Source organism: Ciona robusta, chromosome 8 (genome assembly GCF_009617815.1).
Source record: "Ciona robusta chromosome 8, ASM961781v2".
Classification (NCBI taxonomy): domain Eukaryota; kingdom Metazoa; phylum Chordata; class Ascidiacea; order Phlebobranchia; family Cionidae; genus Ciona; species Ciona robusta.
The window spans coordinates 4,599,295-4,618,446 of NC_143242.1; the positions used below are offsets into that span (position 1 = coordinate 4,599,295).

General features: G+C 35.1%; 2 protein-coding genes across 3 annotated transcripts; one reads left to right on the forward strand and one right to left on the reverse strand.

The window, feature by feature from the left end:
* The first annotated feature begins 374 nt into the window (after positions 1–374).
* Positions 375–9,761, forward strand: LOC149732538 (uncharacterized). Its single transcript, XM_089882884.1, has 20 exons — positions 375–433; positions 723–849; positions 1,005–1,078; positions 1,393–1,481; positions 1,888–2,039; positions 2,299–2,383; positions 2,694–2,830; positions 3,167–3,245; positions 3,432–3,543; positions 3,946–4,009; positions 4,220–4,290; positions 4,591–4,684; positions 5,204–5,377; positions 5,852–6,002; positions 6,490–6,639; positions 7,099–7,166; positions 7,422–7,594; positions 7,852–8,043; positions 8,389–8,510; positions 8,714–9,761. Exons 1-19 carry the CDS (start codon positions 404–406, stop codon positions 8,467–8,469), a joined length of 2,103 nt encoding a protein of 700 aa, XP_089739010.1. The 5' UTR covers positions 375–403; the 3' UTR covers positions 8,470–8,510; positions 8,714–9,761.
* On the reverse strand, positions 9,549–18,795 carry LOC149732539 (DNA replication licensing factor MCM6-like). 2 transcript variants are annotated; one of them, XM_089882881.1, is made up of 19 exons: positions 18,573–18,795; positions 18,178–18,321; positions 17,808–17,921; positions 17,250–17,412; positions 16,816–16,955; positions 16,087–16,234; positions 15,867–15,971; positions 15,452–15,602; positions 15,023–15,164; positions 14,557–14,675; positions 14,113–14,243; positions 13,450–13,605; positions 12,860–12,988; positions 12,132–12,253; positions 11,593–11,719; positions 11,312–11,401; positions 10,898–11,009; positions 10,400–10,554; positions 9,549–9,962 (listed from the first exon to the last, which is right to left on the reverse strand). In XM_089882881.1, the coding sequence occupies exons 1-19, from the start codon at positions 18,662–18,664 to the stop codon at positions 9,855–9,857; spliced, it is 2,448 nt and encodes an 815-aa protein (XP_089739007.1). In that variant the 5' UTR covers positions 18,665–18,795; the 3' UTR covers positions 9,549–9,854. The 2 variants fall into 2 exon arrangements, with proteins under 2 accessions (XP_089739007.1, XP_089739008.1); XM_089882882.1 differs by having other exon boundaries at positions 10,400–10,542; positions 18,573–18,788.
* Positions 18,796–19,152: the final 357 nt, after the last annotated feature.

The following is a 19,152-nucleotide window of genomic DNA, read 5'->3' on the forward strand; positions in this document are numbered from 1 at the left end:
CATAACTTGTACCGCATAAAAAGAATATTGCGTTTCGAAATTCCTTTTGTATGTAGCGCGATTTATATATGTTACTGGTTTTAGCGTTTGTAGGTTATATTTAAAATGCGCTTAACTGCACGTTTAGGATAAAGTGACGGTTTTCATTTGGAGAACTTTATGTTATTGGTATTTAAGTTTCACTAATGTAATCGTAACTCATATAGTTTTCAACTTTGTGCGACTTTTTACACCACATTTTAAAATATAGAATTTTCTAAGTAAAAAAACGGTCATAAATTTAAATATCGTTTCTTCAAAGTAACATTTACAAAAGAATAAAACAGTATTAGTAAGTACTAATTTTAAACGTCAGTTTTAGACCACTATACAATATATTTATTACTTTGCAGGAAAATACGAAATGAAGCGCCTTCATTACCAATTTATTCTAGTAAGTATTCTTGTGCTTTAATGTCAAAGGAATGAGAAAATTAGCCGAACTAGTTCAGTAGTTCCTTCTATTCGCCTATATGGGTGCGGTTCTACAGCGAGGCATGTCAAGAAACCTGTGACTTGGGTCAAAGTTGCTATGCCAAAAGAAAAAAAACAACATTTTAAATATTTAATTAATAATTTAACTTTATTTTAATCAGAAGGTCTTGGCCGGTTGCAAACTATTTTGCTCACATAATGTCGCCTTGCCTAAATTCCAAAATAGCATCATCTTTTCTCTTCCGCAGATGTTTAGTGCAAGTTATTTTGCCGTTGCACACATTGTACTAACGTTTCCACCAGCTAGACCGATGGCGTTCGACTTTCTGGTGAATATGTGGACGATTGGACCATGTGGGGTGGAATATAACGAGAGTAAGAAACATTTATATAATATTTTATTTTTTATGTTTCTCATTACAATAACGAATACCGTGAATGCATGATTGTAAGTTATTTATCCTCGCGTGGCAGGCTACGACTGCCGTTATAACGCGGGTTTTCTAAATTAACACTTTTTGGTTGTATAGGCAATGCTATTCTGACAAATTTGACAAGTGGCAGTGACGTCACTGTGACGTGGCATACTGCTTATCCACACTTGGTAAGTGATACGTCATCATTTATAGTTGCCCTTTACTTTTTAACTATCTCCTCGAATACAATAGCTATGAATGTTATTTTTCTATAGTTCGGTAAATATTCTTTGTTTACTATTAAATGGGACGATAAAAAAGAATATAAACGTGGGCTATTTTACCCACCCAACTATTCGGCTTTCTCTCTTGTTATATTTGCAACACTGTCAAACGGAATTTCCCTTTGTTCGGGATTTCCCCTTATTTCAAGGTCATTAAAACCCCTACAAAACTTGTTGCATTTTAAGTCATTTTTTTAGGCGTAGTTTTTAATATACAGGGTGGAATAAAGCTCCAAATATTGGATACTGATGGTGGTATTGTTACCGAACTAACAGATGATGAATTCGTTTCGAAAAACGACACAACGTAAGTTTAATATAAATGCTGCAGAATGCAATATTAAATGAATGTAACTTATCTTATCGTGGCAAAAAAAGGAGAGTCGTTATAACGCGCGTGTTTTATACGACATGCAGCTCGTGCCAGCTTACGGGTTGCGATATATGTTACTTTGTAATTGATCATTTTATGGAAGATTTTTTCTTTTTTTATGTATGGCTGATAATTAGGATTTAGGACAACCATTAGTGACCACTGAGTTGGAACAATTGCGGTTAAGTGTCTTTGGCTGGAACAATCACATTAAGTCAACAATGTCAGCACTGACAAGTAGAATTATATCTCAGAAAAATGGTATCGTTTCAAACCAAATGTACTGATATTTTCAGCATATTTTAAATTTAAACCTCAACATTGCTGTTTGCATTCAAAGGAGTCAATCTTATGACATCACAATACCTGATGATGTAGAATGTGATCATTGTTACATCAGAATATTGCGACAAGCATCTGAGTGGAAGGGAGATAAAGATGATGGTTTTTTATTTTGGTCGTGTGCTGATGTCAGTATTATTTCAGTAGAAGGTGAGACTTTAATGGAAATGTATGGAAACTGTATTGTGGGTTTAACTGCCACATGTATATTTAACACTTTTACTAAAGTAGTGTATGCACCAAGCAGGATTTTTGTGTTGTTTGGTTGCCAAATCCCTTCTATTTGATGTAGGTTACTTTAAAGTCAAAATAAGTTTTTTTTAAAATAATTTGACCTTCTACTTTTATTTCAAGTACCCCCTTACATTGCATGCCCCTTATTCTAGTTAATTGACCATTACCATTATAGATGAATGCTTTGACGGGAAATGTTTAAATGGGGGAACTTGTGATGGTGGGGAATGTACTTGTATGGATAAATATAAAGGAGACAGGTAATATAACACAAGTTGATGTATAACTAGTGCACACCACTTTAATGACCCAAACCAACAAAACAGAATTCAAAACAAAAACTATTCACTCCCCATGCTCCAATCTTTAAACTCTTTACTTTGACCTATAATCAATTATTTTGTGTCATTTTATCACTATAATTTGTCAGTATAAAATTAAACTGTTCATCGCAATTTGCTTAGACCCCTGCCTTTAACTAAAAGGACTGAATTCAATACCCATCTCTGTCACTAATACGAATGTAGAATGAATAAGTAAATTATATACTTCGTTTTTTTACACCCTTAGATGCGAATATAAGAACGATTGTTCAACTAATAAAGATTGTTCATCTAATGGGGAATGCGTTACCATGGAAACAGATAGTTATCCTAAGAAACAATGTTTCTGTTATGAAGGTTGGATGGGAAAATTGTGTGATAAAGGTAAACTAAATTATATCTATATGGTATTATGGAAGACATGCTAGGGGGTCTGGGATACAGAGGTGGAAACATAAAATTCTATATGGGTTAGTTCTTACTTTAAGGAATGCCATAGGAGTAAAACATGATATTTCACCTAGACCCTAGCAACATTACTATAGCACCCACAGTTCTACAACTTATTTGTTACCATTGGGTTGGCGCAATGTCCTTTAAATTAAGTACGCCTGTCAGTATTAAACCTGGTTGTTCATTGTGCATAACCATTAAACTGTGATACTGGAGTCAAAAATCCCTACTTACAATGCACCAAAGTGATTATTTATGCCGATACAGAATCTTCCATCACTGAAGCAAAACTTGAGGACACTTCAGATTATTTCAAACTTCAGCTTTATGAAGACCCTGAATTCACGTAAAATTTTGTTCATATATTTGACTAATTTGTGCATAAATATCCTGTTTCTCCTTTCGTGGTGGGTAACCAGTTACCAAATGTTACTGTGCGGGTTACTGTTTTTTTCTATTTTTTAATTTTTACATTGCTATCAATTTAGACAACCCATAAAGGCCATTTTATTTACAATAAATTTTATTGTAGAGTATTCTGGAAACTTCTCGACAATGATGAAGTTGAAGTTGCCTTTCGATGTAAATCTGACACTTGGTGCGCTATTGGGTGGAGACCGCTAGATGTTAGTGCAGAATGCAAGGTGAGAATATGTTTATAATTTTCCTGTATTTATGGAAATATATTAATATTTTTCCTGTACTTGTTTGAATATATTTATAATTTTTTTGAGTTGTATTGCCAATGGAGTCTGGACTGTATTGTAGATGCAGTCCAGGATAAAGTGATACTGGTTGCATGAACGACCTATATAAAAACTTCCTGGGTGTTGGGGCATATCTGGCCTCAATTCCAGGACATCGTCAAGGACTTGGGTGAAAACTTAGTGGTCGTCATGAGTGTAATAGGGGGGTAACAATTTTTTAAATGGGTAAAAAGTAGGGGTGACAGTAAAGGAAATATACATTAAAGGGTGCTAACTTAGCAGTAACATAATATAACACTCCAGTTTTATACCTAAACCAGCTTTTTATTAATTTTGCAGAAAATTGACAATAAGTTTAAGAATAAAGAAAACTCTTCTAAAGAAGAAGCACCAAGTGGCAAAAGTATTTATTTAAATATAATATTGTAACTTAATAATCTTAAATATGTTACAAAGAGTAATGTACTGGGCAACAACAGTTTATATACTAAATATGTTACTCTATATAACAGTAAAAAATTGGGGTGACGTGACATGAGGAAGATATGAAAATGCTTTGTGTATAGACTTTTCATGTTTCAGGTTCTTATTATGTTAAAAATGTTTTTAACAGAGCGAAGGAAAAGAAGCAGGTATTCAGATACTCGTAATAGAAGAGAAGTTGTTGAAAAAAGAGATTCAAAGGTCAAAGATAACATAATAATAATAGTGTATACAAAACACTAAACGCAGTATACAAAACGCAGTATAATATAAATTATAAACTGTACTGGGTGTTGGGGTAATATCCAACCCTGGCTTACATCTAAGGTCCATGCTGTAGGACCTTAGAATCTAATATAAACTGTTACTTATATTGCATAGCATGTTGTAGTTTTTTTTGAGTATTGTTTCTTAGCTATTTTTCTTGCCTTTATTTTTATACATATTAGTTATCGTAATTTAAACATAAATGAAAGCTTTGTGGTCTGTTATGTTTCATAGATAAATGTGATAAAAGATTTATGCGAGGCTGGAAATGTTTCACAAGCTGCAGAATGGGCAACATGGAGTTTTAATTATGGATCAGTGGAACCAGGTAGTTATTAATGTACTTTGTTCTCGCATGGCCAGAAACTGAAAGTCATTATAACACGGGTGTTCATACACCTTGTGCCAGCTTACAAGTTTTCATGTGTGTTGCTTTTTATTATTAGCATAGCATTATTATTAGCATTGGTTTTGTAGATGTGTAGTAACTCATAGGTCGGCATGAAGTGTATGAACCAGAACACTCAAAGTAATAATGACTCATTATCCAGGAGAGAATAAATAAATTACATTCATTCATGTATAATGTGTGTTCTTATTATTATCACTTTGTTACATGGTGGGTAACTCGTAAGCAGGCATTGGGTGTAGGAAACAGAACACCTGTGTTTTAAAAACTCTCATTGTCTCACTACAAAAGGATAACTAAGTTACACTTATTCATTTTAATTGTATATTTGCAACACTCTATATTGTAAGCATGTGTCATAAGAAACAATTCTGTGTTATGTTTAATTACCATCTGGTTTCCAACAATTATACTATTTACTAATTTTCATTCTTACAGAAAATGATCAACCTAACAATGAAACAGCTGAACTAGAACCAGAACCTGAGCCAGAATCTGAACCTGAGCCTGAACCTACACCGGAGGAATCAGAAGATAATGACGTTGAACCTGAACCTGAACCACACGATGATGTTTCTCTGCATCCTATGGATTGCACGGATGTCATATTTGGTGGGAAATTTTAATGTGTTTTTAATTGTACTTTAGTTTTTTTGTTGTGGTTTTAATAATGCTGTGGTTTTAAAATTGTAGAAGGCATGTAGATATGATAAAACTTTAGTATAAATACAAATTAAATATAAATATTACTCTTGAAAATATAATTTATATTATATTTATGTATTGTTTCATTGGCCTGGGATTTAGGCAGAGTTAGCCCATTACTGCAGCATTTTACTTAACATTCTATCACATTTTATTCTATATGTGTGAGGTACAGCGACCTTAATGGACCTAGGATTTAAGTAAAAGTTCTCCCATTACTCCTAATCTATGATCAAACAACTTTCCCCACAGCCATTGTACATATGTCGTATACATTCTAATTTATATGGGTGAGGTCCTAAAACGATGATGTAAGACCTTGAATTAGGTTCAGAATTCTCCCCATTGTTCCAAACTAACATTAAACAATTTTCCACACAGCCACAGCCATTGGCAACAAGCACAAAGTAGTGGACTCGTACACAAGAGACAGGTCCACCCCGCAATGTGATTCTTGGTATGGTGGAGGTCATGACCTTACGGGGGCTTCAGCTAAGCGTGAAGATGGGATTCTTCATGTCAGGTTTACAAGGTGGTAAATTCTTAATAAAATTTAAATTTTAATATTTACATAATTCAAGATTTATTACTTACCGGATACCAAACATAATAAAAGTTTTTTTTAAAGATATATCTGTAAAAAAATAGTAGATAACCAAGGTCGAATCAATAATTTTTAAATGAGGAGCAGTGGCCAAAATACCTTTTTAAGCTATAGGCTTTAAACCTAACATAATAACATAACATAAATTTTCTTTTATGTTTTACTATAATCAATTGTTAAAACGACGAAAAACATGCTGTTGATAAAAAGTATGAGAAAGACCAGTAGTGAAAAAGCATGGCTGTTGCACCCAACACAGAGAAAAACCCACGCTTAATAACAAACCAAGTTATTATAAAAAACAAACCATGCAATATATATTTATATTATATTATATACAACTACGTGAATTTTGCTGTTTGTATAACCAATGCTTATATGATACATGTTCATAATACCTTAAGTATTATTTCAGGAAACTTTCTACAAATGACCAAGCTGACCATGATCTTACAAACAACGACATGCACCTTATATGGGCGCGGGGCCAAACACCTTACATGTTCTTCCATAAACCATTCAGTGGATTAGAGAGTTGTAAAGCACAGGATTATGACTTTTACAAGTCAGTACTGTTTTCAGGAATTTTATTGTTAATGATACAATGTTAAACTATATTAATAAAATGTTTGTAACACACTGAATAATATTTTGATAAGTTATACTCGGTTTGTCCAAATTTATAGACTAACCAGTCGCAATCTAAATTAGATTTTCTTTTTAGTAGCCCAACTAAAAAGATTTTGACTAACTTTTGTAATAAGTAATGCACAGAAATTTAGTCGGCCAAAAAGGGCCAAATAAAGAGGTAACTTAAGTCAGTAGACGAGAATACTACCCTTGGTGGTGGAACAGAGTGGTTGCCCCAGAACCAAGGGATACCAGGGGTTTTGCTCTGTGTGGTAAATAATAAGTTGTCCTGTTATGTGTTCCTACTGGTCACTTATGGCTTGGCGATGGCTCTGTGCAGTAACTTAACCAGTGGTCACTTATTGTTGCCCTGTTAACACCTATTTTCTCCCAGATTAAACGAATTGAAATATCACGGAACAAAACCTTCACAGAGAGGAAAACAAATCTTCAATGTTTTTGGTAAAATATTTATTCAAACTTTGTGTAACAGTTGTGTTTTTTTCTATTCTAGGGGGGTAAGATCTAACATCATGAGATCTGCGATTTAGGCCACAGTTGGCCCATTACTATGACACCCCTAGAGTGCTGCAACCCAACCCGTTTAGTGACCACTGAGTTGACGTCCAATGTCTGTTAGTTGTCCAATGTTTGTTATGGTTTTTTGTAATAAATTATGATTGTTTCTGCATATTCAAAGAGTTTTTTTTAAATCAGATGATACAAAGTCTGCTGGTTCTGCACAATTTCCCCCAGACTGCACGGATGAGTGTGATTATAAGTTGGATTGGAAATATATTAAAAAAGACGATTCCGTAAAATTTACGATTGAGGCAAAAGTGGAGGAAGGGGGGTGGGCGGCTGTGGGGTTTTCGGAAGATACGAATATGGTGGGTTCATTTATTGTTGCTGACCTGCGCTGCGCCTCGGTAGTTGGTATTTAATTTTGATGCTTGATATGTGTGCTTGAGTCAACTCTGACCTAAACCTCAGGGCTAATGGCATTCCATGCTACAAAAACAGAGATAACGTAAAGAGTATTTTTTCAAAAACAGTAAAGATTAGATTTTAGTAAAGATTTTAAATAAAAACCTATATAGAAATGCCAGAAAATATATTTTTTTAAAATAACATAAAATATTTGAAGGCAAATTCTGACGCCATTGTTGGTTGGGTGGAGCCCTCTAGTGGAGAGTTAACGCTCACTGATCGTTGGTTGAATGAGGAATCCGTGGATGGGGTTGCTCTCGACAACGGACCAAGTAATCTGGAAAAAATCGAGGGTTCTTTTGTGGACGGAAGGATTAAGTTCTCGTTTGTGAGAGCCAGGAACACAGAGGTTGATGGTTGTTATTTTGTTGAATGAATGAATGTAACTTGCTTTATCTTGCCGGTGGCCGGAAAATGATAGACGTGGAACACGGGTGTTCTGTTTCAAACACCTCCTGCCCGCTTACGAGTTACCACGTATGTACTTTTGTGGGTGATTGTTTTTTTGGTTTTTTTTATGTTGTATGGCTTACAATTTAGACAGCCTATTAGTGACCACGGATTCGAACCAACTGCTGTTAAAACGTCTACAAATTCTACTAAGTGCACTGATGGTGCAGCTTCAGGGATATAAGTTTTATTGCCCACACCAACAACCTTCGCTATAAAGTCAACTATTATTTTTGTATAACAGGACAAAAATGACCTACCACTGACTGAGTGTGTGTACTTGCTTTATGCGTGGGGGGGGCATAGAAGATGGAGATATCACTAAACACAAACATACACGAGTCAGTGATGAGAAAATATGTATAGGTAAGTCTAAATGTATGTATGGTGGAATAGATCCTATAGCGAGGCACGCAAAGGACCTGAAATTAAGACCAGAGTTCGGCTATAATCACTAAATATATTGTCATTGTCATAACCTGATATACGTAAATGTGGGTTAAAAAGGGTCTTCCAACAAATTAGGAATAAAATTATAGTTATAATAAATTATATGTTGTAATATACAGGTTCAGGATCTGAAAGACTTGAAGTTCCAATTCCTCTGTTCATTGTCTGTGTCTTCTTCCTTATCACCGGAACTACGATATTTCAATGAGAAATATTTTAAAACTAAAAATATTGATACATTTTTGCCAAACTGTAAATCACCGAATCTAAGTGATTATTAACTGACAATGAAGAGGAAATGTAAGTTTTGACATCATAATAATGAAACACTTACTGCCAAGTATGGTTTGTATATTATGTAGTTTATTGTGACCTACAATTTTTTACACTAAGTCAAAAAGTATAGCGGACATGAGGTGTCTTAAACAAAACATCTGTGTTTTAACAACTGCTGTTTTCCCACAAGGGATAAATATGTTATGTTCATTCATTCTTGTTTAAAATAATAAGTAGATTTTAACGTAGAATTAGAATTTGTTGTTTTGAAACTGTAAAGAAGTTTGCATCAATTGGGATGCCATACAATGAAGACATCTTAGAAGCATGAAGTAATACTTAGGGTTGTAGTGTACAACTTGAACAGGCAGTAGTCAGTTTAGAGTTCAAATTTAATGTGGACAGAAAGTTGTAATTGGAAGACGTGTGTTTTTCGTCCAGACTTTATTCAGCGCTATTTTTTATACCAGAGTAGTCTCAACTCTGTAATATATTATGTCTGATGGCAGAAGTAACAGAATTATGCTATTTCCTTAGTCAGTGTCATTTTTAATTGTTTAAACATGCCTCCTTATTTTTAACAGACATTTTTTTTTTGTCATGGATATTTTATATCAGTCAGTGTTTGTCCACCATGAAATAGACAGTTGCACTTACACTACCAACCAGCAACCACACTTTTGTTTTACAATATTTTTATTCAACAAATTTACAAACGTAAACAAGAGAGGAACAATGACAAGACAGATTTATTTGTATGTGCATAATTGTATGTTGGCAGTGATGACCAATGGAAAACTCCAAAATTAGCAGTGATGACCAATAAAAAACTATCAAATATTGGCAGTGATGACCAATGAAAAACTATTAAATATTGGCAGTGGTGACCAATAGAAAGCTCAAATATTAGCAGTTATGACCAAACATGATTTTCGGTGTTCACAAAACTTTGGCAGAAGAAACAGAAGCTCTTGACTAATTATTTCAGTCATCAATGAAATAATTAGGATGTACAACTAGTATTGGTTCTTCTTGGCTTTCGGAGTCTCCATCTTTTAAACCAGTGCTTCCCAACTCAATAAGAATGTGGTCCTATATGGATTGAAAAGTTGGAGGTGAAATGTAAAGAGCATATTCATCCATGGGGATTCTCTGATTGTATAGTTTGAAAAAATTTGGTATACTGAGTTCAAATGCGGAAAATCAAGGTCATCTAAACAAGTGTTTTAAAGGCAAGGGCACCGAGTTATTGAACCTAAAATTTAAGCCAGGGTTGGAACATTTCTCAAAGGTGGGCGACCATGGCTTTAATAATAATGGATGGGAGATCATCTTGACAGCATCAAATATAGCACAAGTTTAATATCCACATATTAGAGAAGTGACAAGCTTCAAATCCAGGCAAGGTAACATATATATATATAGAGAGAGAGGCTTAACAAGGTAACATATATATATACATAGCAGCTTAACTAGACAAGGTAATATTATGGGTTCAAACCCTACCCATGCACGATAATTAAACTCACGCTATGAATCAATCTATGAAGAACTTTCTCAACCAAAGTCTTTTTCTCCATTAGTTCCTCCTCAGTTTCCAATTCATCAGCGATTTGTTCCAAATACCAATTCACAACCTCGGATTTTCTGCTCCCTCCAGAAGACTCCATGTCTGGAAAAATGGCTATAAATGAGGATTAGGAGATAAGGGTTCAAGGCTTGGTGTTGCTACAACGATCACCCACAAAGTTACATATACGGCGCTAGAGCACAGTTGTCAGCGCACCTGTCTCTACTCCAGCCCAGAGAAATTGCTTTAATATAGTAGTCACTAGTCTCACTAGGTGTTTAAAACAGAAAACCGTATCATAACAACTGTCATTGCCCTGCCATGCGAGGATAAATATGTTACATACAGTGTTTCAAAATAAATAAAAAACATGACCCGCATTACAACAACTGTCATTGCCCTGTGTACATTCATTCATTAAAAAAAAACAAACAATAAAAGTTGTAACAAAACCAACTTTCTGATGCTTCTTCATCTTCTTCTTGTTGTCTCATATGGATGACAATCATGTTGCTGATCTTCCGATATTCCTCAAAACTCATGTGTTTCACTTTCTTCGCTGGTGTTGTCTATGGAATAGAATGAGACTTTAGTTTTTTGTAATATCGACGATGCTATCTTTATGGGTGTATGTGTCTTTGGAGAAGACAAATAACAGCAATTGCTCCAACCCAGTGGTCTAATGGGTTGTCTAAAATGTCACTCATACAGAAAAACAATCACCGATTTAAATTACATTTGTAGTAACTTGTAAGTAGGCAAGAGGAGTTTGAAACCAGACACCCATGTTATAACGACTGTCATATTTCCGCCGCACAAGAATAAATGAGTTGCATTTAAAAAAAATTCATTTATTGGATTTAGTTCTTACCTGCGTTGCAGGTTCTTGTGTTGGTTCAGTGTTTCCATTCGTTCCTTGTTGTGTTGGTTGAACATTTTCTTTCATATCAGACTCATCTTCCTGTTATAAAAATGGCAACACTAGTTAATATCATATTTTTGAAATTTGTTGCTAATCCTCTTACAAAAATGAGCGGTTTTTATTACAGCCCATATGTAAGAAACCACTTTCATGTCATACATTTCAGTTTAAAATTGTGGGTCTTCAACTAAAAAGTTGTTTGTCTCTGCCCACTTTCATTCCCTTCTTACCTCAACAAAATTAATATCAGGCGTTTCGACTCTGATAATCGATTTATTCAACAAACGTGCAGCTTCTTTTACATGCTTAGGCAACACTTCCTCTAAACAATGAAGTCTCGTCATAGCTTCAGATAATCTGAGATGAATATCGGTTCATTATTATACAGCCCAAGGGGCAAAGGTTCAAGGCTCGACACTGCAAGCAGTATGGGCATATGTGTCCTTGGGGCAAGACACTTTACATGTTTACAATAATTGTCCAAACCGTGGTCACTAATTGGTTGCAGCATTTAACAGACCAACTCTGGCCTAAACCTTAAGTTCCATGGCTTGCCATGCTGTATGACTTCACTCACGTAGAACAAATACTATCCAACCCAGTGCCACAATAGTCACCAATTGTTTCTCTAAACCTAACCAACTTTACAATCATCATTTCACATTATTTTTCAACACTTAACACTTTTTCTGTTCTATCTGGGTGAGGACCTGTTATTTAGATTTAGCCCATTACCACAACATCCAAGATTCTTTTTTTCTACACCTACCTGACCAAGCTCTCCAACTGACGAACAGTGATCCTCCATGATGACCTCGCAACTCCCGAGCTGTCTCTCTCCCGCATCCTCTGATATTCATCCACCATGTATTCCTCTGCATCCGATGAGATCTGGAAGATTTCAAAATTTTTATTGACGTAGTACACACATGGCTTAGTGTAGTATTTATGTGGTGATGACAATTTCAATGGGCTATCTAATAAATGAATGTACTGACAGTTGATAATATGTGTGTTTTAATAAGTGACATACACATAGCTTCTTGCAGTATTAACATTTATAAGGTTATGACAATTTGAAATGGACTGTATATTTTATTAAATAAAAAAATGTATGGAAGGCAATTTACGTGGCCTTGCCGTTTAAAAAAACCCTTTTCAGAAAAAGGACCAGTAAGTTAAATCAACTAGCGTTAAATGTCAAGTATCTTGGACAAGAACACGCCCACAATGGTGCCAATGTCAAGTCTTGAACCCATGTCTGCTGGTCCAAAAGCGAGCACACTAACCAGCACTTGGTGCTTGGGTAATTTTAGTTTATGATAAGGTAACTTTAGGGTATTTTACACTTTCCCACAAAAGTAAAACACAAACAAAAGGCGATTGTTTAAGCCCATTGCAAAAGTCAGCGCTTTTGGACACACAAGGCGGCAGTTGGACTAGGGTATTTTTACGACTCTGCCAAATAATATACTGAAAACAAAGTAAGAAACTCACCGTTGGTTTGAACATTCTAGCAAAGATGAGATATCGTTGGATTTCTTCCAAAGAATAAACTCGGTTGATGGATTCCTCCAACCTTGAATGATAATCGATAATTCGACGAGCAATCGCGTAATCCGTCACCTGGGGGCAGTGTGGAGTTTAAATGAAAGAAATATTTTGAAACATGTTAAAAGGCAATCTGTTTATCCTGGCCCAAATCCTAGGCCCAAGGAGGGCTAACCTACAGGATCTCACCCCTATAGAACAAATTAGAATTCTATTTTTTTATGAGTGAAGTTACTACAAGATACGCCATGGCCGATGGGCCTGTGATTTAGGCCAGGGTTGGCAACATTACCCCAACACCCAAGGTGCTACCACATTAACCGTTGTTAAAGCTGCTTTGTTGCAAAATTATGTAACAAAGCATTATAAGCATCCAGGCTTTAATTTTAAATGCAGAATTTATCCAATCCAGTGGTCACTAATGGGTTGTAGCACCCTGAGTGTCTGGGTAATGGGTCAACTCTTGCCCTCCCCACATTCCTGGACCTCGTCCACACAAAATAGAAACTTTGCAATACATCATAGTTCATTTTTACCTCATTGCATTCATCAACGAGGATAAAGAAAAGATCAAATCTAGACATGATAGGAGCAGATAGCGCAATATTATGTCGAAGTGACTTAGCACGGTCATATCTTCCTCCAATAGGATTCGCTGCAGCTAAGATTGAAGTCCGAGCATTCAATGTGGCCTGTGGGGGTTGTGTGTTTCATGAACGTATGAATAAATGTAACTTAATTTATCCTCGCGTGGCAGGAAAATGACAGTTGTTATAACACGGGTGTACTGTTTCATACACCCCGTGCCTGCTTACGAGTAACTATGTATGTTAGTTAGTGGGGTGACATGTTTCGTTAAAGTCACATCGTATATTATAAGTTAATTCGTACTGTAGCTCTAGATCTTAAAGATAATGAAATCAACTCTGGCCCCGCAGCCAAGTGTGTATAGGTTTATTAGGTCACATTAGTCTAAATTGCAATACCTAAGCTATAACCAATACCTCAAAACCTTTAAAATTGATCTAACTTAGGCTTAAGGAGTAATATGCTAAAGTAAAAAGTTGGGAACTAACTGTAATATAATATAACATACCTAATGGATAAAACAGAAGTACAAAACTTATGTGATAAAAAACAGTGTAATGTATAAACCATTTAGTTAAACAATATTAAAATTCTAATAAAAAATTACATACCTTTACGCCAGCTTTGGTGATCGATATAGTTTGTTGTTCCATAGCCTCGTGAATAGCAACTTGATCTTTCAATTCCATCTTATCAAATTCATCAATACAACAAACCCCATTGTCAGCCAACATTAAAGCTCCTGTTTCATAACAATGGGAATATTTAACAAGTCAGAAAGAAAACTGTTATTACTAAATTTCAAAATTAAACATTTTGAAATCGATTTTGTTTTACAATATAAAACAAGTTTTTCACATTTACAATATAAAACAAGGTTCATATAGGTTGTTTAAGTTGTCATTCAAACAAAAAAAATGAGACTTTTTGTCTCTCTATAAGTTGTCCAAATTGTCAGCTATGCATTGAAAATCAAAAAAATAAATTGTTATTTTATGGGATGTCTAAATTGTCAGCCATACAGTAAAAATAAAAAAATAATTTGAATAACCGACCCGCTTCAATGACAAATTCATTTGTCTCTTCATCACGAACAACAGCAGCTGTAAGACCTGCAGCACTTGATGCTTTACCACTCGTGTATACTGATCGTGGGGAAAATTCTTCTACTTGTCTGTGGTGAAGTGTGGTTTAGGGGGTTGTATTATAATGTATTTTTATGTCGGGTTAAGTTATTACATGGGTGTTTTCTTATACACCAAGCTCACATCTATATACCTTATGCTCACTGTCAACTTATGACACTGGTGTATTTTTACACATCAGATATAATGGTGTATTTATACACCTCATTCTCACTGTCAAATTACAACATAACTGTCTTCTTATACAAAAACATATATTGCCACCTACACTAAAGGTTCTGGTGCTACAAAAATGTAACAGAAAAAAATCCAACCAATCGTATGATACAACATAAATATTTATCAACTCCAGACATTAAAAACATTGCAGACTTACTTCAAGAATTGACTTTTAGCTGTACTTGGATCGCCTACAATACAAACATTGAGATCTCCTCTTAAAGTTGTTCCTTCCTCTGTTACCTTGGGCACACCACCAAATAGTTGGAGCAAGATGCCTCGTTTTATCTCATCATTGCCTTTTTTAAAAAGAAAAAGAAATTTTAACAAAAAAAAGTGCTTTTAGCTTAATAAACTCTTCTTAGTTATAATGCCAATTGTATAATGCAAAATAAAAAACGGACTTTTATTACATAACATCCAAATATCCTTATTGTGTTTTAAACAATTACAATGGTCTACAGGAGTCTACGAGGATACCGTTTTATAATTCTTTGAATATTCTTTGTTTACTACCAAATGGGACATCAAAATTAAATGAAAAGGTGTCCCATCTTACATCACCCTACTATATATACCAACTTACCATGTATGGTAGGGAATAGACTGCTGCAAAGGTTTGTGTACAAGTTTTTATCACAAGACATTTGGTAAACTTTCTCCCATTCTGTTTCCGTCATTTGATCTTTAATTGTTTCAATAGTTTGGTCGTCTGATCGAATTTCTTTGCCACCAAACTAAAGAAAATTAATAATAACATAATTTTTATTTATTTTATTAAAACAGAAGTGAAGATCATGTTATTTAAAAAATGAGGAAAAGGGAATCAACAGCAAAACAACAGCTTTTTTATTAAAGTATTTTTAAAGACACCCAAAATCAATGTTATGTACCAGACTGTTTGAATTTAAGTGTTTAGACAACACCATACACTCTGTAAAGTTAAACTTTGACAGAAAAACCGCTAAAGACAAAACACACAGTATAGCATATATACTTACAGTAGGGTTTGTGGCAGTTATATGGCATGCAAGAAAGGCTTGTTTATATGTCAGGTCTCTCACACCAAGTGCTTTTAATCCTCTGATACCTTCTGCTTCATTTGCCTGCGAGATTAAAACAAGTTTTTAATAAATCAAGATCAGGATATTTGGATATTATATGCTAAAGGTGCCCCTCTTCCCCCACCCTACTATATAAGGTAGCTTCTGCCACACCTACCTCACGCCCCCTAGACGAGGGTTCAGCGCGCGCCCCAGCCGACCACAGTTGTCCAACATCAGGCACGACTACAAGAGTTCCGATGAAATCACATCTGTCTCCTGCTTGTGCCATTTCTACAGCTTCAGCTCGAACTGCAACCTCAACTCTGTGATATTGGTCAATCAGTTATACTTTCTTAAATAGTAACATGGTTAATATAAGGTATATAGTAGGGTGGGGGGGGCCGGGACGCCTTTAGCACATAATTCTGAATATCCCGATTGTGTAAACAAATAACAATGATTTATGGGGTTTATGAGGATATGGTTTATTGGTTTAATAATTCTCTTTCTTCGTTTACTTCAAATGGGACAAGAAAATAGAATGTAAAGGTGTCTCACCTTCCCCCACCATACTATATTATCTTCGACTTTTTGACACTTTTTCATGGTATCTATATACATAACCAAACTTTGACTCAGGAAAGCATGTTTAGTCATATTTATATGAAACATTTGTCATTTCTTACACATTTTTAAACCTTACTTGGTCTCAGCCTCAAACTGCTTTATTAATTTTAAACAACCACCCACAAAATTACATACTTGCAAGTAAGCATGGGGTGTATAAAGCAACCATGGATTGTGTACAATCGCGAATCCAGTGTTGTTGTTATAAATAAAATCACACAAAGATAAATGATGGTTAGGATTACAACAGCGAACACTATGATGTCATAATACTCACGTCCTGGGTATTGACCCTCTCGGAAGTTCTGCTTGCGTTTCTTGAATTCGAACTTTTTGAAAATCAACGAACCGCGACTTTTTGGAGTCCAATAAAAACTTTGTTCGGTTCCCGCATTGGGGGTTGCGACATATTGTCGGCTAAAGAAAAACATTGTCAAGTATCAAGCAGTATTTATTACAAAGAGCAATGGGAACTAAAATATAAAAAAATCTTTTTTCTCCACTTATATTTCGATAGGCTACAAACATATTGGCCAAACAGAAGCATGTAAAAATAAATTCAAATGTTTCATACATAATATAGGTTTTGTTATGTCAGTATTAAAACTGACAAGAAAATCTATTATTTATGAATTCATATTCGTACAGTATATTAGTTTGGTAAAATTGAATTGACATTTCTACCCCATATTTTATGACCTAACCACCAACCTGCATATACTTGAATTGTTGTTCAACATCTTTTATAACAGTCTGGCAATCAAGACACACAAACGTCCCGCTCACCAACTCCGGGTGCACAGGATGTGTTCGAACCACTTGTCCACTTATGCGCATTAGGGAACCAATACGACTGTTCCGCATTTCACGGATTCTAATAAACAAAATAGTTAGTCCCATTAATGTTAGGCTAATTTATGGATACATTGGATCTGATGTATTCTTGCCAAATGGCGGATGAAACTTTGATTTTAATAAATCGTTATGCCTGGTAGTAACAGGAGCCGAATACACTTCACAATTGATGCAGCGCAAACATGATTTACAGATGATACATAAAAAGTTGGACCAGGCGTGAACAGATTGAGCTTGTGGGTACGCCGGAAACCACTTTTTTATCAAATGGTATGAAAAAAGAAGAAATAACCAGGGTCTAGGGGCTTTATCAGTACAAAACAACTTTCATGGTTGGTAACACTTGTTCGTGCTTGTTTTAGAGATACCCCTTTAAAAAAAAGATTTTTGTACAATAGACTGTCACTTAATTACTTTTGTCTCGTTGACACATCGTCCAACGCAAGGTAAAGATCTTTGTTGTTGGGGATTCCCCGGTAGTGATCCCGCGCAAAATTCTTTACTGCTCGACATAGATACGGGTATAACCTGAATAAAAAAAAATGTAAATATTATTTTATATGGTTTGACAGTGAGCATTGGGTGTGTAAATATGTGTGTCTGGTGTATAAGAAGACACCCCTGTTATAACTAGACAGTAAGCATAAGGTGTATGAATACACCATGTGTGTTTGGTGTATTGGAAGACACCAAGCTATAACTGGACAGCGAGCACCAGTGTGTAAATATGCCACTTATACATCCCCGCCCATACATTAAAACAGATAACATCAAGGTTATAAACCTGTAATATTCTTCTTGTATTGAAGTAGCAAGTTGTTGATTAAACGTTTCAACATCACTGAAACTAACTGTCAGTGTATTTCTCTCTGGACGAATAAGAGCTTCGGCGGGTTGCAAATATTTGTTTTCACCATCAACAGAATATCTGGGAATGATAAAAGGAGGTTTTGTCTAAATAGTCAGGTATACAATACAAAAAAATTAAAACATTTCGAGAAAATTTAGTTTTCCACAAAGTTACATATGCGGCAACTCGCATGCAACACAAGGGGTATGAAACAGTACACCTGTATTACAAATGACTGTCATTGCGCCTCCACATGAGGATAAATAAGTCACATTTATTTAGCACATTTTAATTATAACATTAAACCTAAAAGAGGTTTAAGGACTTACTCTTCCAAAAAATCATTAAACAACTTTTGGACTCTCTCTCCAATAGGATCAGCTGACTTCTGTAATCGGCCTGCTTGATCAGCAACGTCCATAGTTGTTTAAACTCTTTAATGTAAGCGTAAAAGAACTATTGTACCCTTAATATGTTAGAAATTGATTGGTATACTTATAAACATAACACACGTGTGAAAAGCAACACGAAATCACCCGCTACCTCCTGTGTTTCTACTTAACCAACTTAAACTGACAGCAAATTCACTTTTTATTTCAAGATGTCAAATTCATTCATAAATGACATAAAATAGCAAACAAACAAATTATCAGTTTTGGCGGGAATTTCTTTGTTTTCCCGCCAAATACCGCGAGTGGCTAACATGCCATCTGTTCCAATGACACCGGCGATATCGAATGACGTCATTTTACACAATTAAGCGGATTTATTGACGTTGTATCGGCGAATTTACGTAGATTATTCTGTGTAGCCAATTTCACTAGACCAATGTTTGAGTGCGATATATTTTATGGGATATAGCATTTGTGTGCTATATCTTACTCTTAATCTATATACGTATTATGGCTT